Raw genomic sequence first — 25666 nt, 5'->3', positions numbered from 1 at the left:
AGGGGCGGGGGCAGCGCCCCCCCCGGGGGGCAGAGGAGAGGTCTCCGCAGCCGCGCGCCGCAGCCGCCAGTGACCGCCGCGCTCGCCAGAAGCTGCAGCCGCCGCTGCTGCTCGACGCCGGCCGGCCGGCCGCCCGCGGAGGGAAGGCGACGGCGGGGCGTCGGTGACCCGGGGGCGGGGTGGGGGGTCGCCGCCGCCTCCGCCGCCGGCTCGGAGGCGCCATGCAGAAGAGCGTGCGCTACAACGAGGCGCACGCCTTGCACCTGGCCGCGCTGGCCCGCAAGGAAGGCACCAAGCGCGGCTACCTGAGCAAGAAGACGGCGGAGACGAGCCGCTGGCACGAGAGGTGGTTCGCGCTCTACCAGAACCTGCTCTTCCACTTCGAGAGCGAGCAGAGCGCCCGGCCCGCCGGCGTGTACCTGCTGGAAGGCTGCACCTGCGAGAGGGCGCCCGCGCCCAAGGGCGGCTCGGCCGGCAGCGCCAAAGACGCGGCGTTGGACAAGCAGGTAGCCAAACACCCCCCCCCCCGCCCAGGGGGCTTCCTTCTCTTCCCTGTTCCCTCGCCCGCCTCGCCCCAATGAACCTCGGCCCTGCAGTGGGGCCCTGGGCTGCTTGCCTCAGGCGCGAGAGGGAAACCCTCGTCTAGACAGTCGTTATTCGTTTAGGCTTCGGCGGCGCGACCTTGATGACCTCTCTTGCAAAGTTTGGGGTTGGCGGGAGGCCGGGTGATGGCGGAAGTTGCCCTCCTGGCAGGATTCGGGTCCCCAAAGCTTGCTTTGAAGCGTCAAGAATGGAGCCGATAAATGGTACCGTGACGGGCCGGTGGAAAATCAGGGCATGCGTAATCCCGTTGTTGGTTCTTTCTGAAATAAAGGCTGAGGTGATGTTCTGTGAAGGGTAGGAAGGAGCTTGGACTCCCACATGGGGTGTCCCAACACTTGTCGACACCGCAGCTTCTTTCCGTTCATTTCTGTTAGGCGGTGCTGTTTTTCTATAAGGTACTGGTTGCAAGGGCTGCCTGTAAACCACACCTGCTGACCTGAAAGCTCCCCGCACCACAGAGCTGGCTCTTTTTTTCCTTGTCACTCTTGGTGGAGTGAAAAGGGGAGCCCGCGTATACATCAGGAATGCATTTGAGAACCTCTTGCCGTGTCCGAAAATTCTGGAGTGTAATCTCCATTTATTTTCAAAAAAAATGTATGCATTTTAGATATATCCCGTTGGCAGTCAGTCATCTGTTGAGCCTAGTTGCCAGCATGGTCGAACTGGCCGTGCCCCCCCTTCAGATATGTGTGAGCAGTTTATAGTTATTCTATGATGCAGGTAAGTGCTCTGTGCCTGTTTAGAGCTACTCTGTTTTATATTATACTATTCTGAGCCTTCATATTCAAGATTCAGGGATGAAGAGCTGCGACTGATGGTTAAGAGGTCTAGAGAATTACAGTTACACTAACACTAACTCCTTCAGAGAAAGTGCTGTGAAGTACCCTTGTTTACATCCCCTGCCAAATTTTCTGGAAGTTGGAATATATACAAGTGAAAGAGAACAAAAATTAAGTGAAGTAGCTTTTGGAAGTTCACCAACTCTACATTCCATTGGGGGGGGGGAATCGTAATCTCTTCCTTCGTACTGTTTTCTGTAACTTTAGTACTTTGGAGAGTGATTTTCTGTTGCTGATTAAATACAGCCTATGACATCCTTTTCTGTAGAAAAATATATCCCCGGGAATTAGTCTAAACAACAGAATGTTGGGTGTAGCTAGAACATGATTTTATGAAACTGTTGGCATCTGTAAACCTCTTAATATAATATCTGTTTAAATACTTGGCTATAGATAGACCTGGCAATTTTCTGAGCCCTTTTAAATCCCAAATGAAACAACCCAGTAAAAGTGTTTTTCTTTACACAAAGCCAGTTTGTCATCAGATTTATAATAGCTCAACTGTATTCATTGGATTTGAATGGGCAATACTCACAAGAGTTAATTTGATTTGCTTAAATAAACACAATCTGAAGACTTCACTTGTAGGTCTGCATGTAGGGATAATCAAGAGGCAACTACTGCAGGTTTTAGTTTCTGGAGGTTTGGACTGAAGAGTCAAAATTAAATGATTGTGTGAATGTAATTTTCATTTGGTACCTTGAAACTGAAGTAGGGATATATGTGAGAGCTACAGATGATTTTATCATTACATTTTGAATGGAAGAGTATGGCTGATGAATTAGGTTTTGAACAGATAAGGTTTTGAGGAGGGGGGTCATGCCTCCATGGTAGAGTGAAGTTCTTAGCTTCAGCCTCTTGCAGACCTAGTTTTAAAAAAGATCTCACACTGGAAAGCCTTTACAAATTACAGCTAAATGGGTTTGATTTAATAGATATTAAGCTGGACAGGTCTGATTCAGTAGAAGGCAGCTTCTTGTGTTCTTAAGTTATGCAAATTATGCTACTGTGTACAAGTGATATGCTTTTGGTAAATTGCACTAGAATATACAAGTGATATGCTTTTGATAAAATAACAAGAGGTAGCATTAATGTATTAAATGTTTTATCCCAGCTTCTTAGCACTTCGGTAGCCTTCTATTCACTGCACTGCTGCAGTTGGAGTAAGAATCTGGTAGATACTGACTTGTCTTTCCTTGATGTGTGGAATCCAACAGGTATCAGTTGCTTTGGTAGTCCTGGTTGTTTGTTTTTGTTTTTACCCTAAAAGAAAAATATCTTTTGGAATTGCACTTTTGGTGCTTTGGTCTGTCGCCTTTTCTGCCAATCCTCTTTGTGCCTTGGTGGTCTGGAGAGAAATCCAGAAACTGCCAATCAGGGCCCTCTGAATGCTTGGAGGGAGGGGGAGGAGCAAAGGGAAAAAGAGCTGCTTTAATGGAGTTTTAAGACAGATAGGGTTTAGAGGTTCCTTTAAGGGATCTTGCTCCGTCTGGAGTCACTTGAGGTGAAAGTGGACTGTTTAGTGTGGTGGTCTGCTGTGGCATGCATTAGTAAAAGGATCTGATGCATTTTTGGGTGATCAGAAAACCATTGGGGCAGACTGAGGTCTGTATTTTAAAAGGGCTATAGTGGTCATCTGAACGGTTAAGAATCCTGAGTTGAACTTAGCAGATCCTGGCTAACTTTCCAAATTTCAATATTTTATACACACATACACATCTGTGGTATAAATTTGGGCATGAACATCCCTAGTTTACTCCCCCCCCCCCAACATTTTTCTTGTTGTGTTCAATATCTGTGCTCCTCCTTGGTGTTAAGGTTAGAAAATGTTATAGTTTGGTTTAGCAAGGCAGAGGAGAGGATACCAGGAACACCATTGCAATTTGTATCTGGGATGGCTTGCAGTAAATAGTGTCAAGCACTGGCGAGCCAGTTAGTAAACTTTTTTCTGTTTCACAAGTGTGTTTGGTGTTGTGGCAGGGAAGTGTGGTGTGGGAAGATAGTCCTTAATCCCAAAATCAGTAGGCACTGCCATCATAAGGATGGAGGCACTGGGCTGTGTGGGACTTTCCCTCCAAAATAGTTGCATGCCTGCTCCCAACACCCCAGTATAAGTTAAGAAAATCTTGACTGGATATTAAAATGTTCCCAATGAACTTGGAATGATATTTGTAGTTTGTAACCCATCTGTTCTGATGCTAGATAGGTTTATTTAACTTTTCTAAGTGGATTCCAAGAAGGTTCCGCTGAGTGGCTTTGTAAGAGAGTAAGCTTTGGACTGGGCTATTTGTTTTCTGTTGTAAATATGTTCAGACATAGATGTTTTCGGCTTAAGGTTTAGTTAACAGAATTTAGGCCTAAAATATTCAGCCGGTACATACTGCATCATTTTCATGAGCTGCCAGTCTACACCCACAAGCAAAATTATATCTAATTTTATGCATTTACACTTCCATATTGGGATGACTGTTACATAGAAATATAATTTCTTCCTTCTTTTCTTATATAGCTTAGACCATGTGGTCTGCTTTTGCTTAGATAATGCGGCTGGGTGAAACTTTGCTTTAAAGGAAAAATGTTTTACTTAGTGATCCTAATTATGCCTATTTTGAAACCATCCTGTGGATTTAAATATAATGTATTTTTTCATAATTGAATAGGATCATAGTCTTAGGTGTCAGGCCTTTGCCTTTTTTGCTGGAGCAAAGGCTTTTGATATGAGTCAGGCCAGGTTCTGGCCACAGGTCAAGTCCTTGGTTCTCATGCCTGTGAACGTCTGTGTACAGTTTCGCTCATCCTGTTTTCTGCAGCTGTGGTAATGTTTAGTCTGTCTTCCTGGGCACCGCTTATCTCGAGGTTGCCTAGCAATGTTTTCCATCCGTAGTGTCTTTAACATGTAACCTGCCTGTGTTCCCCATTACTAGCCTCACCTGCCTGTAGGCAGTCAGTCCTTTAATTTGTCTTTTTGCTCTTAATAAAGTATTACTGCTTCAGAGCTACCTGCCTGGATGAGTTTGCTTATGGGATGCTAGGGACAGACGCCTGAAACTGACATTAGGCTAGTCATCCTTTTTGGGCTGCAGTGCCGTGTTCTCCCCAACACCATGGGTGAAGCTCCGGACACCAAAGTGCTTGATACCACGAGACCGCTGATTCCTCATGAAGAGATGGTAGACCCCAAGGTACTGGATGAGGAACCTAAGCAACTGGAGAAGCCAGAGGAGGCCCCCAAGTTGCCATTGGGACAACTGCAGCCTCTGGGCATGGACGGCGCAGTGTCCGGACGTCCGGATGTTTGTCCGCGGCTCTGGCAGGAGTCTCTGTGGGTGCCTCCACACGTTAATACCCGGCAGCGGCGGGGAGCGGGCTCCGTCTTGCCGGAGGAGGATTGGGATTTTACAGTCGGCTCTCAGTTGGGAGCAACGAGGGGTTCTGAGGAACCACCTCTGTGGGGCACAGGACTGTGCCAGACTCAGACGTGGCGAGAAAGGGACGAGGACTACCAGCCCCAGTCGCAAAAGTGGCGAGAGCGGGACGAGGACTACCTACGCCTCCAGCAGCAAAACCATGAACTGGTCGAGCAGGTAGCTACGCTGCGGGGCTTATTGGAGGGGCTTTGGCAAGAGGTGGCCGAAATCTGTCAAGCGCAGCCTGCACAACCTGCACCGCTGCCGCCTCAGCAACAGGCGCCACTGCCGCCTCAGCAACCACAAGCCCTGCAGGCGCCCGCACCTCCGGGTCAACCCGCGCCCCAGCCTCTACCACCTGCTCCGCAGAGGGAGTTGTGAGCCTCCTTTGACGGCTTGTGGGAGATTCAAGTGGACAGTTTTGTGAGAATTCTTCTCTAAGTTCCGTTTTGTGTTAAAGCATGTGCCCGGCAAGCAGAATCAATTGGCAGATGCGCTTTCTCGACTCCCCCAGTATCAGAGCAGGGTGGATCGTCCCACAGACTTTGCCTAGCCTGGCCGTTCTTACTCGCTCCCAAGCACGAGAATCCCCTCCCTTGGAAGGGCTGCCGGACTCATTCAAAACTGCCTTGACTTAAGCCTGCCAGGCAGAGGGAGCCGCAAATAGTCTGCCTGATAAAATGACTCAGCGGGGGGAGTTCTGGTTTAAAGAAAATAAACTGTATGTTCCTGTTTCTCTTTGGCGGGAGGTGATGGATCAAGCCCATGTTTCCAAGGTAGCGGGGCATTTTGGTCTTGTTAAAACCCTTCACCTTTTACGCAGACAGTTCTGGTGGCCAGGGTGAGAACGGACTTGGATTCTTTTATTCGCAGTTGCCCCACTTGCGCTACAGCCAAAAGGGTGGTGGGGAAGCCACCCAGACTTTTGAAACCTTTGGAAATACCTTCGGCTCCTTGGGAAGTTATTGCCATGGACTTTGTCACGGATCTTCCTCCCAGCCGGGGGAAGACGGTACTATGGGTGGTCACAGACCCTTTTTCTAAACAGATTCGTTTGGTTCCTTGCACGGGACTTCCCACGGCTCAAAAACTCGCTCGAATGTTTGTATCACATGTCTTCAAATATCACAGTTTTCTGCGCAAGGTGATCTCGGATCGGGGCCCACAATTTGTGGCAAAGTTTTGGAAAGCTTTTCTTGAGTTGGTGGGGGTGGAACAAGGGTTGTCCAGTGCCTATCATCCCCAGACCGATGGTCAGACTGAACGTGTCAACTCTGTACTAGAATGTTATTTGCGTTGCTATGTAAACTACCATCAAGATGACTGGGTGGATCTCTTGCCTTTTGCTGAGTATGCTTATAATAATGCCTCCCATCAGTCCACCGGTTTTAGCCTGTTTCAGGTACTGTATGTAAAGGACTTCGGGCCGTTTGGGAGTGTGGATCGTTCAGGGGAGGGCGCCTACGCCGAAGTGGCTGATTGGGTGAACGTGGTGCAAAATACTTGGCCCTGGTTACAGAAAAATTTGGAGCAGGCCAAGCGCAAGTACAAAGCACAAGCGGACAAACACCTTTCTCCAGGGTGGGACATCAAAGTGGGAGACCCAGAATATCTGTCCACAAAAAACCTTCGCTTTCCTGCTGCCTTAAACTTTTCCTAGCATGATTGTCTTTTCCAGTGACTCTTGTCTTCTCATAATGTGACCAAAGTACGATATGGCTATATTTACCAATAGGAATAAACCTAAAACACCCAGTATATGTTTACTCAGTTAAAATGTTGTGCTTATGATTCCAAAATCTAAAAAAAACTTGTGAAAATGACAAAAAAGCATCAAGTTAACTGTATATATACGGCAATCAAAGGAAGCACAATATGGACCTCGTTGGAAGGTGATAGGTAGTTTAAAAATAAGCTAAAAGAGAGGCGACTTTTGCTCTGTATCTCTTTTTAGCTGTATCTCTTTTTAGCTTCATAGGCCCTAATGGTTTTTATGTTTGTGTGGCTGCTCCTGCAGCTGCAAATGGAAGCTGGACAGCCTGAGGGTGGGACAACATATCAAGCCGGTGCCCAGTATTATACCCCAATATATGCAGTGAACCAAGAGAGTCTTTTTGATAAGCAACGTCAAAATTGCTACCAGTGATGAAAATACCAGGGATGCAGATGCACAACATCAATTTAGTACGAATGGATTTTACAGAGAAACATTCTTTTCCTAATGTTCTGTTCTTTGCTTTGCAGCTTAGTGACAGGTACTTTGAATGTATGTCTGAAAAATTAATAAAGCATTTTTAATAATTCAAAGTAACAGTAAATTTATCTAAAGTGCATACATTTGTTAATAGCCTTTTACAGTTTTGAAGAATGAATTAGTCATAGAATGTTAATCATGTTTGTTTGTTTAAGTATTTATACCCTGCCTTTCTTCTTGGCTTAAGGTATTTTACAAATATTACAACTGATCTCCAGATGACAGAGATGAGTCCCCCCTGGAGAAAATGGCTGTCTTGGAGGGCAGACTCTATGGCAAGTGTATTAAAGATAAGGCCCATGGGCCAGAACTGGCTCTTTGAGCACTGTTATGCACCCTGTGAGCCGAGGCAGCCATCCCCCGCTCCCCCCGCTCATGATTCTGGGTTGTGGGGGCCTGCTGATCCATGCCGGTTGCCTGCCGGGACCTCCACGTGGAGATCCTACCCCGTAGGAAGCAGGAAGCAGAAGGTGGGGGCTCCAGCCCAGTGCATAGATTGTTTTTCCCTGCCACTCCCGAAGTTGGGGGCTGCTGGGGAGGGCAATGTACATGCCGAGCTCACCAGCTGAGGAAGCCCCCCTCCCCGTTCCTGATCGGGGATGGCAATCCCTCTGTGGGATCGCTAGCCAAAGCAGCCACTCCCCACTTCTGATCTGGGCTGGCACGCATGCTGCAGGTTCACCAGCTGAGGGGGACACCCCCCAGTACTGATCTGGGCTGGTGAATCCTCTGCGAGCTCACCAGCCAAGGCAGCCACCCCCTGCTCCTGATCTGGGCTGGTGAGCATGCTGTGGACTCACCAGCCAAGGAAGCCACCCCCTGTTCCCAATCTGGGCTGGTGAGCCTTCTGCAAGCTCGCCAGCTGAGGCAGACACCCCCCCCCCCCGAACCAATCTGGGCAGGGGAGCCTGCTGCGGGCACACTAGCTGAGATTGACACACACACCCAGTCCTAATCTGGACTGGCGATCCCACTGTGGGCTAGCCAGCTGAGGAAGCTACCTCCTGTTCCTGATATGGGCTGGCAAGCCCACTGCAGACTCAGCATCTGAAGCAATCACACACACACCCAGTCCCAATCCATGCAAGGTGGGAGAGGCGGTGCCCAGCCAGTCTGAGGTGCTGCAGGGGAGACAGAGCCCAGAACACTGGACCCTACATAAGAGGCAAGATGGAGGAGGTGATGGTGCCTGGCTCAGCCCACATGAGGCAAGTCTGACTGTGGCATCAGGGCCAACCAAGCCCTGTGTGAGGTAAGCCTCATGGCAGCACCTGGGCTGGCTGAGCCCCAGGCAAGGCAGATGGAGGCACCTGGGTGAGCCCTGTGCAAGGTGAGGCAGATAGCAGCACCCAGCTGAGCCCCATGCAAGGTAAGGCAGACAGTGGTGCTTTGCACGGCTGAGCCCCACACAAGGGCTATAGTTTTCCTGGATAGAGGATGCCAGGGGTAGGGAAGAGTTGAAAACTAAAGATGATGAGGAGATAAAGGTAAGTTAAGGATAAGAAGGAGAGAAGGAGGCATGGAATAGGAAGAGGCTGTGGGGACTTTCAAGGAAGGGAAGAGGACAGACAGGGAGACAGGGAAATTAGATTTACCCCACAAGTCCTTGTGTGTTCCCATTTCTTTATTCTGTAGCCAAAGTTCTGCCCTCTAGCCTAGATAGAATCTAGCCCTCCTCTGTAGTTCTATAAGCCAAGTTTTTAAGCCATGTTCATGAGGGTAGATGTGTAGACAGGCAACAGGGATATTGTGCTGCCCCCAGGCAGAATTAGTAGCTTTCTAGTATTTGTAGGTTTGCGATTCATGTTGTATTAATAATATGATAGGAGATAGTACTTTACTTTTAGTGCATGCTAGTTATTGTAGTTTTAGGAAACCCCAGGAGTCACATGTCTTTGTACTAGTTTACTGCTTGGTCAGGCATAAGGCTCCAACTTGCCTGGGAAAAAACACCATTTTTATTGTAAATGAGACTGGAGGAGCAGAGAGGCACGAGAATTCATTATTCTTTCAAGGATAGCTACAAACTGGACTTTCATCTAGAAAAGGACTGCAGATTCTGTATATTCAGTTGTGAGTAAAACAACTGTTTTGGATATATGCAGATTGCAAAATAAATAATGATTGAAAAACCAGGTAGCTTCCACTTGAACACTTATCTTGCGAAGGGTCTTAACTAACAGCTCCCTGGCTGAGAATAGAGATCCTACCTGAGGTCATGGCATGGATGGATCTGGATAGAGTAAACAAAATAATGCAGATCTGGAGATCAGACTCATCTCTTCAGCAAGGCTCATAGGTACACAATCACATGGTACAGAGATCTATGCTGAGGGGCCCTTGAATAGAGGTAGGCAGTCATGTTTTTCCTGGATTTTTTCTAACATAGGCCATTTTCACACCAACCTTTTCATTAAATGTTATATTTTTTCAATGGATGTATTTATTCTTGTCTGCACCATTTTCACTCTGTTTGGGTTGGAGCTTTTTTCGATCGTTGTATCGCCATGTTATCTGTGAACACTTTTATGGCGATGTTTCCTTTTTCACCATCTCTAGGACAACTCCCCCCCCCCAAGGAGCAGACATGTCTAATATGTTTTCATTTCTCTGCCCCCTCAGTTGAACACACTCACTGCGTTGCCTCTCATTCCTCCTTCCAAATTCCCCCTCCCCTCTCTTCTCCTGTTGCTAACCATTTCTGTGCTTTTGGGGGGGGGGGAATGCAACTGTACTCCCAAAAGAACGTTAAAGTGTTGGACTAGCAAAGGGACGTTGGAGTGTTGCACTAACTGTCCCCCCTTCCCCTTCCCTTGAGAGCTGCAGGAGCATGATCAGCTTTTCTTCCCAGCACATGGAGCTGCTTTGCAGTGCACGGCTGCTGCCGGTCCAAGAGGGCCCTGCCAACCCTGTGCCAGCCTCTGGCAGTGTTTTGCCAGCTCTGTGATACCCACGCCAGCTCTGCAACACCTATCAGGCACAGGGGTAGTCAGGGTGCAAGACAAACACATACGTTTCTTCCAGAGATGTTTTTTTGGAGTGGGGGCTGGCGTTTCAAGGGCTACTTTAAAAGAGGGGAAAGTAGGCCAGCCAGGCGGCAGCCAATCACAGCAAAGCATGCAAAACAAACAAAAAAAGGAGGGAAAGAGGGGGGAGCATCCAGCAATATCACGAATGACACCCTGCTCCTCCAGAGCAGGAAAGTGCAGACAGCTTCTCCGGTAGAACCAATACCACAGCAAAAAGGGCAACACACGGACAGAAATTTTGAATGCGCTGCCAAACCTCACAGATTGACCACGAGGATAATATGCTGTAAGTGCTTGGTGCGGAAACGGCCATAGCTAAGGCAGCACAAAGAGGTAGTGGTCTGGATCCCCCCCCCCCCCAGTAATCTGACTAGAAAGATTTAAATTTTTTAAATTTATAATATGTATCCTGTTTCTACACAGCGCTCCCAGTTGTCTCCTTTACTAGTTTCTGATCAGATCTGCACTTGTTTAGCGTATTGCTATAGCATCAGGTGTTCCCAAACTATTTTCTTGGCCAAAGTCCCTAGCAAAAAACAAATGTTGAACAGAGCTGATAATATGATGTGTGAAGACAGCAATCAGTTTTGCAAATTTTCTGTCCTTTACTAAGAGACTGGTATTTTTAATCTTGCATTCCTTACAGTTTGAAATTTTATCTTCCAGTGTTCCCTGGTCAGTGAAATCTTCATTGTAATTATCAGCAATTAAGGTAAATTGTTGAACTGAGATTGTTAGATCACTTTAGTGAATGTTCCCTTGCAAGTTAATTCACATAAGTCTTGCAACTCAGGTTTAATAAAGTCATCTGGTCACTCTGTTTTCTCACCCTCTCTTAAGCATCTGTTAATTAGCTTATTTGCCCTCTGGCTCCAAATGTGATGGAAACCATGTAGAGAAGACCTAAAGGTGAAAGAATACTTAAACCTGTCAATAGTCTTCAAGCTGAGCAACATGAAGGAAATTGTATTTTAGAAATATTGTGTTTAGAAATATATCTTGATACTCCAGTTCCCAAAGGGCATTGTATATAGTTTGGTGATTTGTCTTTAACTAGTACAGCAATTGAAGGCTGCAGTTGGAATGGGAACCACTTGGTACAGTTTCACTTATAAGTGCACAAATATACCTTACAATTTCTTTCATAATTTGAATGCCTTTTTTCCTTTTGAAAATTTAAGTTTCAGGAATGCTTTGTCAAGAAGGAGTACAGTCCACAGAAGGGAACATTAACTCTTTTCTTCCCTGCCATTTTCTCACTGGAAAATACCACTGGAAAGCTACTTTTACCCCTGCTTGGGAAAAAAAAAGTAACTGTGTTTTCTCCAGTGAAGGTACAAGCACCTTGGTGGGCGACGTTTTTTCAGTGAGAAAAAGCCAGGGGAGGAAAGAGCTAAAGTTGTGCTTTCCCCCCATGGCTGTTCTCCTTGATATAGCAATCCTGGCAGGTAAACTTACATGAGAAAAAAGGTTTTTTAAAATAACGTGGAAGAGACTATAAGATGTAGTTGATACCTAAATCAGAAGACAGTATTCACTGTATAGAACTCTCTAAAATTAGTATACTGAGTTTTGACAGCGAAATGAATGCAAAAAGTTAGAATATCTAATTAATTTTCTTGGATATACCTTCACTATGAATCAAACATGGTAGAAAGTTCCTGTATAAGACCCATTGCAAAGAATACATCAAGATCTCTTGGGGCTTGCCCGTGCAATCTCGGTGCATTGTGCTGTAAATCTCTATTACCAAGTTCTGAAAGATTAGTATGTGTAGGATAAGCACTGGATTCAGTATCAGTATATCTAATTGTCAACATGGCCCCCTCTGCAGATACTTAAATCTGTGCACTGGGGACACATTGAGAGAAGGGGGATCTTTCTACAAACTTAGGGGACCCCCCCTCCGGTTTGTAGAAAACCCCCAAACCATAATAAGAAGGTTCTTTAAACCGAGTTGTCTGTACTTGAGAACACAACTGCCTCCAAACCAACCCTAATCCCCCACATCTAAACCTGCCACTGACTTGCCTATCTCCACTGCCACCTTGGAGGGTTGGTGAGAAAGAGTAGGAGCCTCTGCCGTGCCCTCAGTGTCCCCCCCACAGCCAACCCACTGCCATAGCAGCTGCTGCCACCTCCACAACTTGGGTGGCAAAAACAGTGGGGGAAGGGACATATGGGTAGGCAGACAAAGCTGCAGAGAGGGGGATGGCTAGCAAGCCAAATCCTCTTCCGCTACTGCTTTGGAGGTTTGGTGAGGAGGAGCAGGATCATCTGTTGCCCCCAATGTCCTCACTTTGCTGCTGCCCCACTGCCATGACAGCTGCCACCAGAGTGGCAACATGAGCCAGATGGCTGGGCTGCTGAGTAGAGCAGCTGGGGGGAGGTAAGTGACTGGGTGCCCAGAGCAGTGGGGGGGGGGTGGCAGCTGGGCAGACAGGCAGGCACAGTGGTGGGGAGAAGTCAGGCACGAGAGCCAACCCTCTGCAAGTCTCACAGGGAGGAAGAAAGAAGGAGAGAAATAGTGGCAGAGAAGAGGTGATGAAGAAGGAGTGGAGGAGGGAGAAAGAGAATGAGAAGGGATGCCAGAGTTGGGGTGGTGTACGAAAGAATGACAGAGCAAGGGTGTGGTGACAGAGAGAATGAGAAAGAGTAACCGAGAAAGAGAGAGAAAGACTGACTGAGAGAAGGTGTGGGAAAGAGGGGAGGAAGCAAAGCCAGGGGAGATGGGATGCCTCCTCCCCACAAATTCTTTGCAGGTCCTGCTTGTTAATATATTTAATTCTCAATGTGGCTTCATCTGTGGTTACTTAAATCCAGAGACTGGAGCCAAGAAAAAACAAGACAGATCTTACACAAATCTGAGAAATGATGCAGATTTGCAGAAGTATCTGAAATCTAAAACAACAACAAAAAGCAACAATATCAAAAACCTTTAAGAAAGGGATGCTTTCTCAACAGTCATTGTGGGGGTTACCAGGCAACATGAACAATATTGCTAGCCTTCAGACCTTGAGTTCTGTCAGTAAAAGGCAAGACTGGTTCTGCCTTCCTGCCTTCTGCCCTGGAGGGAGGACTCATTGGGCTAGCACCAGCAGCAACCACCAGCAACTTGCTACCATGCAGTTTGCACAAGTCACCCAGGTACACGGTGACTGTGAGATGACTTGATGCCACAAAACTCCCCTGGGCCCTGTGGTAGCCTTGCAGAAGACGTCCAGAACAATTTTAGGATCCATTAAAATTTACTAAGGCTTTCACCAAGTGGCTGAAGTTCAGCAATGTAGGTGCACTGTGGATGAGTACAAGGAAGCATGTGGGTACAATGGCCAGCAATACATGTATATACTATATCAACTAGTCATGATGCACACCTATTCTCTCCAGGATCAGAGGAACATGCCTATTATATTAGGTGCATTGGAACACAAGGCAGGATAATGCTGCTGCAGTCTTGTTTGTGGGTTTCCTAAAGGCACCTGGTTGGCCACTGTGTGAACAGACAGCTGGACTTGATGGACCTTGGTCTGATCCAGCATGGTCTTGTTCTTACTGTACTATTTACACAGGCAAAATACTCTGCTTGGGTATTTTTCATATTTTGCATGGCACTGGAAACGTTACTTGATTTTCATGTCAGTCCATGTGCTTTCAATTCAAGTGTGGTCACCTAGCATTTTCATGTACATGTCCTGAAATTCTCTTGCAGTTTGGTACTATTTTCACTGACCCAGAACAGGAAGGATGTGGGTGGGGTGGAGAGCTGTGGGAAATGTTTCCAGCATATGGAATAAAAATGATTTGAACAATAGTTAAAACAATTCTAAGACAATTTTACTACTACTTCTTTTTTTAACACTTCCAAAAAATAGTTCTCTTGGCTTTTCTGGATATTCTAATATAACAAATGAGAAAATCAAACTAATTTAGGGAAAAAGTAATATAGTGTAGGTTGATAAAAACCGTGATCTGATTATTATGTATTATACCTTTATGAAATACATGTATTTCTAGCAGCCTCAGCCAGATTGGGGTTAGCAGCCAGGAAAATAACCTGTTGTGTTTTCCTACCCAGATAATTGCTTATCTAATATTGTCATACGCAATGTCTTAGTTCATCACACCATGTTTTCCTTCTTCCATCTATGCAAGTGCTGTTTGGGTATTGATTTAAGTCGTGTCAGGATTGTACCCTTGCCACAAGGATATAAACCATCTTCCTTGAAATCACTCTGCAGTCAGCAGGTCTCTGGAGAGGTGGCATATCAATTTTATAAATAAATAAATAAATTCTGGAATTGACGTCTTTGAGCTAATATCTGTTCTTGTAATTTATCCTGCTGCCCTGACTGCTACTGTTTATGTTCTTTTAGAAAGCAATGTGCCAAGTAAATTGTTAACCTTCCTTCCCTGGAGGGAAATTATGTTGTTGTACTTTACTGAGTGTTTTTCCCCCTCAGAGAAACAAAGCTTCTCTCATCTTACTTTAGCTTCAAAGAGCCAATGATAACTTTGTTGTAAAGCTGTAGAAATGAAGACAAGGATAGAAGTATGCGGTTCCTGTCAGCAGAAGTTAAAGCCTGCTTGTCTGGTAATCGATTCCCATTCGAATCATTTCAAACCATCCTTCAAATATTGACGGTTTACATTTGCTGTTCTTCGTAGCATCAGATTACTGTCCTCAGAATATCTCAAAGATTTTACTGCTAAGTAAAATAATAAACACTTTTCCTGCTCACTAGTATACTGCAGTAGGAGTGGCTTCAGGATTTGTAGGTGAGGATTTGTATCAATTTGTTGCACAGAAGCTACAAGGAACATGTCAGACTTCAGTACCTCGTTGCATCTCAGCAATAATAAACTTCACTCCAGACATTGCAGAGAGTTTAAAGTTTTATTAAGAAAGCAAACGGGTCAGTAGGTCTATACAACTTAAGGTCAGAATACAGGTTGGGGAAAGACTGGTCATCTTTATAGGGAACATAAAATGCAATTGATTACATCACTGGTAGGACATGAAAGGGTGAGGTGTAGCAGATTTATTTTGAATGTGAAAGGATATAAGGTGACAACAAGGAAGTGATCTCCAGCGATTGCCCATCACTAAACCTCCTGGTGAAATTGACAAGTAAACGACCGGGCGAACTCTTGGGCTCCCAGGCATTGTTCAGCAGCGCCAGAGATCTCACAGCGGATCTCTATTGAAACGCTAATGCCTAGCGAGCAAAGGAGTGAGAACGGGGGTGGGTGGGGAGGAGACGGGGCTTGCTTAGCCGGGGCTCGACTGGACGCCCTCGCTGACAGAACAGGAGATGGGAAAATTAGGAAATAGTTGCTCATGCTACAGGGAACAATGAAGGAGGGTCAAGCAGTAAGGGTAAGATAAACATGCATTTTGTTTATCACCAGGTGACAGTCTTTTGTCTAAGAGCACAAGCTGCGGGGCGGCAGGCAAATTGGTGCGACTCCCACCCCAGCGGCCAAGGGAAGGTCGTGGTTGGAACGGGGGAGGGATCAGGCGCGGAGGAAAGGTGCCCGGAGGAAAGAAGACCTGCCCGGAGCTTGACCGACTCGGGGCGGGCGGAAGAGCTCGGACCGGGCAGAGACGGGGACCACGCCCACTGACAGCATTCCCCGGGGCAGGGGAAGAGAGGGAAAAGAGGGAGGGGTCATTTATAGCCTCGGTTGGAGGCGGATGGGGGAGCACAGGTGGTGGCGGGGAATAAAGCAGCGTGGGTGGAGGCCAATGAGGATGGCTGGTGACTGACGCTCCCTGTTTCCAGAGAGCTAGCAAGCTGGCCAGCTCAGGGGAGGAAGGGTCATCCTCCTCCTCTGAGTGGTCTGAGGCCGAGGAAACCCTACCTGCAAAGGGTTGGGCTCAGCCAGGCGGGGCATCGACAGGAGAAGTCCCGCTCGATGGCACAGCGGCCCCGGCAGGGACGCGACAGGTATATTTAGGATAGTACTTAAATGGTTGATTATTATTCTTTTATAGCTCCAGTTGGGTAGGAAACCTCTTAATGGTAAGATTGTTAGGGCAATTTGCTGATGTTGCAGGACTCTGGAGGTTTTAACCTTTAATAGAAACCTCTCTTGGTTTATGGTATTCCTTTGGTTTTGAATCTTCTTGCATAATTTTCCCTTTTAACTTTTGATGGTCTTCCATAAGCGAATCTATTTTATGTTCCATATTTTTTAGGATGCCAAAAAGGTGTTGTGTTGTTTTTGCAATGAGGTGGCATTGCTCTGCCAGTAGCTGGTACTCCTCTTTTTCATCTTTTCCCTTTATTGCCATTTCTCCAGTTTGTTTGGCTTGCTCTCTTGTATTTTCCACTTTCTCTCTAGTTTCTGTTTCTGTTTGGGTACATTTGTCTGATGTTCTGTTAAAGAGTTCGAAGCTGGTCTCATTATCTTTTTGTGTATTGCTCTGATTTTTAAGGTCGCTCAAATTATTGGATGGAGCAGGAGTGTCAGGGTTTAAAACACTGAATCTATTCCTTCCTTCTGTGACTTTCAGAGATTCCAGGATATCAGAAGGGGATGGTAATGTTTGATTGTTAATCCATCGCTCCATAATCTCTTTAGAGCCTTTTCTTGCTTGTTTTTCTGGGGGGAGGTACTGTTACTCTTTTGTGCTATGTGTGAGCATTTCTTCCCCATTTTATTTCTTATTGTTCTTAGCTTGAACTTATACCTTAATAGGAATAGATTAGTCTACTGTCTCTTTAAGTCTTTAGCTTTTCCTTTCTCACCGAGTTGTTTTACAGTCACAAATGTTTTTAAGGACTTTTTAAAGAGAAGTAAGCCAGAGTAGCAATATATGTAGAAGGGAGCTGTTTTGCAATTTAAAACTTTTCTTATTTAAGCCGCTGTGTGAGCAGTCCCGCTTACTCTTCTTTCCAGCACAGAGGTTTCTAACTACCGGGTGATTTATCAACGTCCTCCCTGGGTAGTTAGCTTCATGTCGGTTTGTAGCTTGGGAAAGCTCAGCGTCTGTCTTTTGGTCCGAAAGAGGGTGGGGGAGGGTGGGGGAGGACAACTCGCTCAATACAGCACAAAGGTTCAACAATTAGTTTTCGGCAGCAAACACTTTCCTTTAACTTCTGCAAGCTTATGCCTGCTACTAAAGTTAAGTTAAAGTCAGTTATGTATTTCATGCAGCCCTAAATCCCCAAGATACAAAGTTCCATAGCAGAGTTCACCTTTCTCACTCCCACACAAACCGCTCCGGCCGGAAGGACCCCGAGCCAAACTCCTGCAACATCACTTTTGAGGAATCCACAGATATAAAATATTGACTTTATAGCTTTAAAAGAATTATATTTGTCAATAGACAGTGTGTGTGTGTTAAGTGCCGTCAAATCGCTTCCAACACATGGCGACCCTCTGAATCAAAGTCCTCCAAAATGTCCTATCTTTGACAGCCTTGCTCAGATCTTGCAAATTGACAGTAAACATAAGTAAAACATTTCTTCTGTTAAAAACAGTGAAATTGTAGGCTTACCAGTTTTATAGCATGTTTGATTTTCAGGGCTTATCCTAGCTATAAAATATTATAGGTTGCTGCACAATTCCCAGTGTAATATTCATGTCTTAGTGCAATGTTTTTTCACTTACTGAAAATTTAGAGATATAGGCTTTATAAATAATCAAATGAAACTGTGATGAATCCTTATACAAAACCAGATGTGCCATTGAACAATATTGCAGTTATACTCTTGATTACAAAAAAGTAATTGCTTTTTCAATAAAGTACCTCTAAAATAGTTTGGAAATTTTATGTCATCCATAAAACATGGAGGGGTGTGGGTACTGCTTGGGGTATTTGCTATAATATGACAAATACAGTGAGGTTATCCTTCGTATTTTGAGTTGAAAAATTTGACATTTAAACGAGCTAAGAGATTAGTTTGTGTTAGGGTTTTTGATGCCATACCAGTTAATCTTATCAAATTAGTTGAGAACTATAAAGTTCAGCTAAAGTCAAAATATGTTCTGAATCCACACTTTTGAATTTTTTTTTTTGCATCTTGACCCTTCATAATCAATGGTCACCAGTGCTGTTGAGGAAGAGTTGAATCAACATGCATCCTGCATATTTTAATCTTTTGAAGTTGTAATAAGATGTTACCATATGAGGTCAAGAAGACACATGTCAGTGTACACTTTTCATTTTTAGACGAAACACTAAACAGTTTGAGTGTAATGAAGAATACCTTTCTTCTGTCACTGCTCATTTCATTGCTGAAAGAGCTACTGACTTAGGTTTCATCCCCATCCTAAAGAATACCTGAAATCCTAGCAGTGACCCACAAAACAGCTATAAGGAATCTTGAATAAAGTGGCAAAGTATCTGTATAAACATCACTGAGAATCTGGAAGAGGGAAAACAGAAGTTTATTAAAGAGAGTACTATAGTTCATTTTCAGTCTTCAGTGCAGCCCCACATTTGGGACTGCACCTGCACACAGTCCTGCCACCGGAAACTTTTTTCTAGCCTCAAGCCTAATAAGGGGATGCCCCGCCCACTGGGTCAACGGTGCCGGCTTCCCACCGAACCCACCGTGTGCTCCTGGGCGGGGCATCCCCTCCCTCCTCAGTTCCTTCTTTGCCGCCGCTGAGTACGGAGCTTCTTGCCTCATTGCTACTTCTTCAATTTTTACTACTTTCGTTTTCATGAGTCAACCTATTTGATTGCCGAGCAGGACTCCTCGCCTGCTTTTACTTCCCCCTCTAACCTTAGGAAGAAGAAAACTTCTTGTTTGCCTCGGTCCCCCCGGCCGCGTGCTGAGGGACAGTATGGCACCTAAAACACCATTCAAACTTTGCCCAAAGTGTGCGACGAAGATCCCGCACACAGATGAGCACGAACTATGCTTATTATGCTTGGAAGAAGGGCATAACGTCACAGCATGTAAAATATGCCAAAAGTTCTCGGCCAGGGCACGCAACGCTCGTGATGACCGCCTTAATGCTGAACTATGAAAAACAGCTTTGCTGGCTCCCTCCGCGGGCTCAGGGACACCCCAGCGCGCCGCTTCAGTGCTTTCGGCCCCTTCCATCTCGGGCCCCGGATCTGGCTTGGATCTGAAGACGTCGGATCCGAAGACCTCGGATCCGAAACACAAGAAGCACATGAGTAAGACAAAGCACAGGGACAAGTCAAGTGACTCTACCCGGTCACGCTCCATCCCAACCACGCTGGTTCCAGCAGCGTTGGATCCGAGACCCCTGGAACAGGAGCTTATTTTGATTCCGCCAGGGACACCATCATTCTACTCAGGATCTCCCCTGCACTCGTTCTCTGATGTGGAGCTGGAATTGCAGGCAGAGACCCACTTGCCTCCGGATCTGACAAGCCCGGATCCGAGAAGCTTCATCCAAGCAGCGTCAGATCTGAGACCTCCTTCCCGTGCTGCCTGCAACATCTCAGCTCAGCACCTTCAACCAGTGCTGCCTGAAACGTCTCAGCCCAACATCTCACCGGCTCTACTACAAGACTGGATTGCTTTTTGCCGGTTTAAACAACTTAACCTGCAAGGCCAGCCACTACCTCAGGACACAGCTCAGCAGGGTCCATACCCCTCAACCTCTTACACCCATCCCTCATCTTCTTTGGACTCGGATCCAGAGGAAGCTGAAGCTCTGGTCTCTGTCGAGGGTTCAGAGGGAGCCTTAGAACCCTCCCCAGAAGAGCAAGTGGGGGATACAGACGAAGTCTCACCCTCAGATGACTTACGCCTGAGGACGGATGATTAGAATGGCAGAGGCACTTGAGATCAATGTGGCCACTTCAGATAACAGACCTAAAGACAGAATCCTTAGTCGACTGTACCCAGACTCTCCTGGCATTGCTGCATTCCCGATACTAGAGGGCTTGTACGAAATCACCAAGACAGTTTGGAAAAAACCGGCCTCCACCCCTGCCTCCACCAAAAGGATTGAAAATCTCTACAGGGTGAAGCCAGAATCTGCTGAATTCTTATCTGTCCACCCTCCCCCATCCTCCATCGTGACGGGGGAAATGCAGACCAGGCAGAGTCAGGGCCAACATTCCATACCTGTTGAGAAAGAGAGCAGAAGACTGGATTTTTTGGGCAGGAAGGCATACACCTCTTCAGCCCTTAGCTTTAGAATAGCTAATTACCAGACCATCATGGGGGTTACCAGCTTTTTCTCTGGGAAAAAGCCACCCCCACCTGGATCTGCTGCCAGAAGAATCTAAGGCTGCACTGGGACTTATTCAGGCTGAAGCAATTCGCGTGTCCAAACAGGAAATAAGTGCGGGCAAGCATGCTGCAGAGATTGCAGCTAGATTGATGGCCACTGCAGTTACCCTGAGAAGGCACTCCTGGCTGCATAATACGGCCCTACCACTGGACACTAGATCCCAGGTCGAAGATCTACCTTTTGAGGGAGATACACTCTTCTCCTCAAATACGACTGAATTCTTAACCAACATTAAGAGAGACCGCCAGACGGCCAGGTCCCTTGGCATCACAACTGCCCCCTACCAGCAGAGGGAGAGGTTTCAGCCCCGCCAACAGGGTTTTGCCACCCCCTTTTTCAGGGGACAACGACATCAAAGATATCATCCGTATCCTCAGCAGAGGCAATCTCAACACCAGCCTTACCAACAGGGTCATCAGGGAAAGTGTAGGCCCTTCAACAGGTAGAAACCCACCAGTGGCCCCCCTCCAAAGGATCAACAGCAGCACCCTTCACAGAGGTTCTGACTATTACAGCTGCCGGTCCTAGAGGAGCTGCTATTCCTTGAGAGACTGGCTAAGTTCGCACCTGCATGGCGTGCCATTTGCACCGATTCCTGGGTTCTCAAAATTGTTTCCGAAGGCTATCGCCTAGAGTTTAAAGTTATCCCTGGTTGTGTCCCAGCTAGTTCAGCAAGAGACAACCCCTTCCCAGAGTTCGCCCCTCAGCTTCAGGAATTGTTGCAGAAGAGCGCAGTTCAACATGTTTAACCCGAGTGTTTGGGTTTCTTTTCCAGAATCTTTATGGTAGACAAAAAGACAGGGGGTCTAGACCTATTCTAGACCTCAGAGAGCTTAATACATTTTGAAGGTTTCAAAGTTTCATATGGTCTCGTTACCGTCTGTCATGGAGCTGATTGGCCCTAATACTTGGTTCGCCGTCCTAGATTTAAAGGACGTGTACTTTCATGTTGCCATCTACCCTTCCCACAGAAAGCACCTCATGTTTAGATATGTCACAAATGTGTTCTGTTATACAGTGCTCCCTTTTGGCCTATCCACTGCCCCACAAGTGTTCACAAAGTGCATGGCAGTAGTTGTGTCGCATCTCAGGAGTAGGGGATGCTGTATTTTCCCCTACCTGGATGATTGGCTTGTTACAGCTGACAGCCCAGAGACCTTAACATCACACATGGAGTTACCATGTTTCCCCAAAAATAAGACACTGTCTTATATTTATTTTTCCTCAAGAAGACACACTATGGCTTATTTTCAGGGGATGTCTTATTTTTTATTAAGTATGGTAGAACAATCTACATTTATTCAAAGATAGTTAAGTCGTCTTCTTCTGGAACATCGTCATAACTCTCCAAACTCGGAATTCCATCCTGAATTTCTTCTTCCCCCTGAGGACACACAATACCTAAAGCACAGCGTCCTGCTCCTCACTACACTGAGGAGACTTTTACTTTCACTTTCACTCCTTCTGTGCCCCGGTGCAGAGGGAGCCTCCCGGCCGGGCCAACAAAGCTCCGTCGCGGCTGGCACCAAATTGAACCGGGCGGGGAATGGCCTTCCGGGAGGCAAGGCCCTTGGCCTTCCCCGCGGACCGTCGACCAGCCGAACAACGGGCGGGCCTGGCCCGGGAATGGGCCTGGCAGGGGGAAACAGGCGGGGCTACAGGACGAGTGGTCTGAGGCCGAGGAAACTCTCCGCGAACTGGTGGGAAGTCTTGGTACGCTGCATAGCCACACCTATCACTATGTCTTATTTTCGGGGAATGGCTTATATTGCGCAAATGCTTAGAAATCCTGCTACGGCTTATTTTATGGGTGTGTCTTATTTTTGGGGAAACACGGTACTGCTGACTACCTGCACCTCTCTAGGTTTGTTAATTAAGTGGAAGAAATCCAAGTTAATACCTTCCCAAAGGGCTCAATTCATAGGGGCCATCCTAGAATCCTCCATGGGGCCTTCCTTCCCATGGACAGGGTGAAAGCGATAAGTTGCTTAGTTGAACGTTTCTCACGCTGTAGACTCCAACCTGTTATCTCTATACAGAGACTGTTGGGCCTTATGGCCTCCACAACGGCTGTTACCCCTTTTGCCAGGCTGCAAATGTGAGTCCTTCAGAACTGGTTCATCAGAGCCTTTAACCAGTTTTGCCATTCACAATGGCACAGACTTTCTATCCCCAGGGCAGTTTTAAGATCCCTGACTTGGTGGAGGGAAGAGATAAAGTGAGAAAGAGCTGGCTATAGCTACCAATCAATGTAGGGGTCCAGGTATCTGGCCAGCAAATAATCCAGAAGGAAGAGAAGCAGGGACATGTGATGTGGGTCCAGATTGGGGGCTTCACAGCTACACAAATAAGGGTGGGTTGGAGCCAGTCAAAGCACAGTACAGCAGTCCATGCAATGTTCAGATGTACTTTGTGGTAAAATCCTGGGCCTGGTTATAGAATAGGCAGTTTAGCTCAGAAATAAACAACTCTTTTCTTTCCAGGCTTGTAAGGAGAACTGGGGGAAATGTGGAATGACAGGTGTGCTTCTTGACTAGACAGATGGGGAGGAAAGGTTGGTTCAGGGAATATTTCCAAATAAGTTAAGAGAAGAAAGGAAGGATGGGTGTGTGTTTGGGAGCAGTCTTGATGTATGGTTTTGGTGTTTAAATTGAATCAGCCTGAGGCACAACAACTTTTCTTTAAGAAATGAAAGCCTGGTAAATTCTTTATGCGGTTAAAGGCACACCAGTTCATTACTGAGTGGTCTTGATCTGAATTGTATGGCAAACTTTACTCAAAATAATGCAGTACTGTCCACATTGATGTATTCTTACTGTGTGTGTAAATTGGGCTTCTAGCAGCAATTAGATTACCTAGCAGCCGTTCAACAGAAGAAAAGAGATGGGAAATATGAAGTTACTTTTGAAGTTCAATCATCAAAATTTATATAGGAGCTTGCCATTTAATTGGATCATAACCAAGGGCATTCAGGATCAAGAGACAAACCTAGGAACAGCAGAACTAATGATAGCTGTTGAGCAAAACTCACGATGCTAAATATGCTATTATTTGTTATTTTCAGTTCATGGTTTTTCGAAGAACATTTATCACCTGGGTAAATGTTGCTCAACATTTTGAAATGGAGGGGTTTCAATTAGTATATATCTAGTCAATTGCTTTCTAATAATAATTAGAAGTTGTCAACAAAAATTGGGTCTCCAATATTTAATAGAAATCCTGGGCTAGCAGGTACAAACTGGCTGTCTAGGAGGCTCTGCATGATCCAGCATAATGCTGCCATTCCTCCATAGTTCCTGTTCCATGCAAGCTGTGCTTGATAGTAAAGGCTACTTGTTTTGTGAGAAAGTATTGGAGTAGATTTCTGCACAAATCTCAGCTCTTTTTTTATAGTCTGTGTTTCCAGTCTATTATAGGACATTTACTGTCTCAATCACTCAGTGATCTTTGGTTCCTCCTGTCTACAAAACAAGTCAGTCTTACACTCATCATGTGACAGTGGGTAGAACACATTAGAGTTCTGTCTGTTGAGAATTAGGCTGCCTTGCCAACAAGCAGAGAAAACCAGAGGGGATGGAAATCTTACAACCAGTGACAGAGGAGCCAGTGGTTGCCTTTTTGTCACTTGTTTATTCCTCTTTTTATATAACTTATTAGCAGCTAAATTTTCCTGTTCCTTCAGAACCTCCCAATTCATATGGAAATTTACTCACTTAGAAAAGAGAGAGAAATACTTGAAGGATAAAGGCAGAGAGTTACATGTTATGTGTCTATCTGTGTAAAGCAGGGGCGTCAAACATAAGGCCTGCGGGCCAGATGTGTCCTCTTGAGAGCGCTTACCTGGTCCTCGAGCCAGCTGAGGCAGCCACCCTCCCCATTCTCGATCTGGGCTAGCGAGGCATGGCCTGGCCCAACCTAGTGACATTTATGTCATATCCATCCCTCATAACAATTGAGTTCGACACCCCGGGCTTAAAACCTTTATCTGACTTCTGGTACAATCCCATCTCTAGCACAAACTGCATTTCTGTACACCTTGACTTTAATATTTTATCCCACTGTGTCCTTTCCTATGATGTTTGCTCCTCTAGCTTAACTACCCTAACCTATTTGAAGGTTTCCTGGCCCTAGCTGGCTTTTCTCTTGTTGCTCCTTCTGTCTGGAACTGCCTCCCACAATACCTAAGTGACACCGTCTCTTTTCCTGAAAATCCTTCTTCAACATGAAGCACATGGAACAGACCCTCATTCTCCACTGAACAGCATGTAAGTTCTTCCCTAACCTCCATCTTCCTCCCGGGAGTTGAATTTTAGATTCAGGGACAGGGATACTGAGCTCCACCACTGGCTTCCAGATAGATTCCTGCTGCTCCCTCTCTTACAATGCAGACCCAACACAATCATAAAAAAGCAGGCCACATCAATGACTACATCGGATGACCAAGACCCCCAGATTTTGTCCCCCTACCTACACATACACCAAGCCCTACTGAAGGGTCTGGATTTATGTTTTGCTTGTATACTGTTATTCTGTAAAGTGCCATGTTCATTAATAGTACAATATGATTAATTGCAAATGCACCAGTACAGGGGTGTCAAAAATCTGGCCCGCTGCAGGCTTGCCAGCCAAGGCAGCCCCCCACTCTTGATCTGGGTTGCGAGCCTGTTGCAGCCTCTCCAGCCACCTCACCCCCCACCCCGCTTCTGATCTGGGTTGGCAAGGGATGGTCCAACCAAGTGACATTTATGTCATATCCGGCCCTCATAATAAATGAGTTTGACACCCCTGGTGTAAAGTCCTTAGGTCAAATCATTCACAGGTAATAGAGTTGCACTGTTGGTTGTCATCAATATGCTGATAATACCCAGCTCTATACATCCTTATCCAAATCTCCTATTGATGTGATAGAGGTCTTAAATAGCTGCCTGGCTGTTGTAAACTGGCTAAGAGTGAAGAAATTGAAACTAAACCCTGAAAAGACAGAGGTAATGCCGGTTGGGAAGGCAGAGGTATTGATGGACATTGTGCACTTCCACCCAGTTAATCTGATCCTAACCAGTGACCCAAATGCCAATCTCAGCAATGTCTTTGCTCTCTGGACTGGACAGGAAGACTCCAGCCCTTCCCAACCATGACAAGTGCCCAGCCCATATATGACTTCCATTTCTCTCCAAAGGAACATTTTTTATATTCCTTCTCCCCCTGTCTGCCTGGACTGCTGCTGCATTGGTGGTGGGGGGATGGCACGGTGTGTGTTCCTCTCCTTCTTGCCTACAGAGGAGTGGCAGGAGATTGTAGGGC

The 25666-nt window shown here is 46.2% G+C and overlaps 1 protein-coding gene across 3 annotated transcripts in view; it reads left to right on the top strand.

Moving 5' to 3' along the window:
* The first annotated feature begins 221 nt into the window (after positions 1-221).
* Positions 222-25666, top strand: part of RASGRF2 (Ras protein specific guanine nucleotide releasing factor 2) — a 115299-nt gene continuing 89854 nt past the window's right edge. For all 3 annotated transcript variants that reach the window (XM_056848029.1, XM_056848028.1, XM_056848027.1), the window contains exon 1: positions 222-506. In XM_056848029.1, coding sequence (XP_056704007.1) covers positions 222-506 — 285 coding nt within the window. The remainder of the gene's footprint in view (positions 507-25666) is intronic.

This window comes from Euleptes europaea, chromosome 4 (assembly GCF_029931775.1).
Source record: "Euleptes europaea isolate rEulEur1 chromosome 4, rEulEur1.hap1, whole genome shotgun sequence".
Classification (NCBI taxonomy): domain Eukaryota; kingdom Metazoa; phylum Chordata; class Lepidosauria; order Squamata; family Sphaerodactylidae; genus Euleptes; species Euleptes europaea.
The sequence above is the reverse complement of the archived record's forward strand: the minus strand, read 5'-3'. Positions and strand labels throughout refer to the sequence as shown.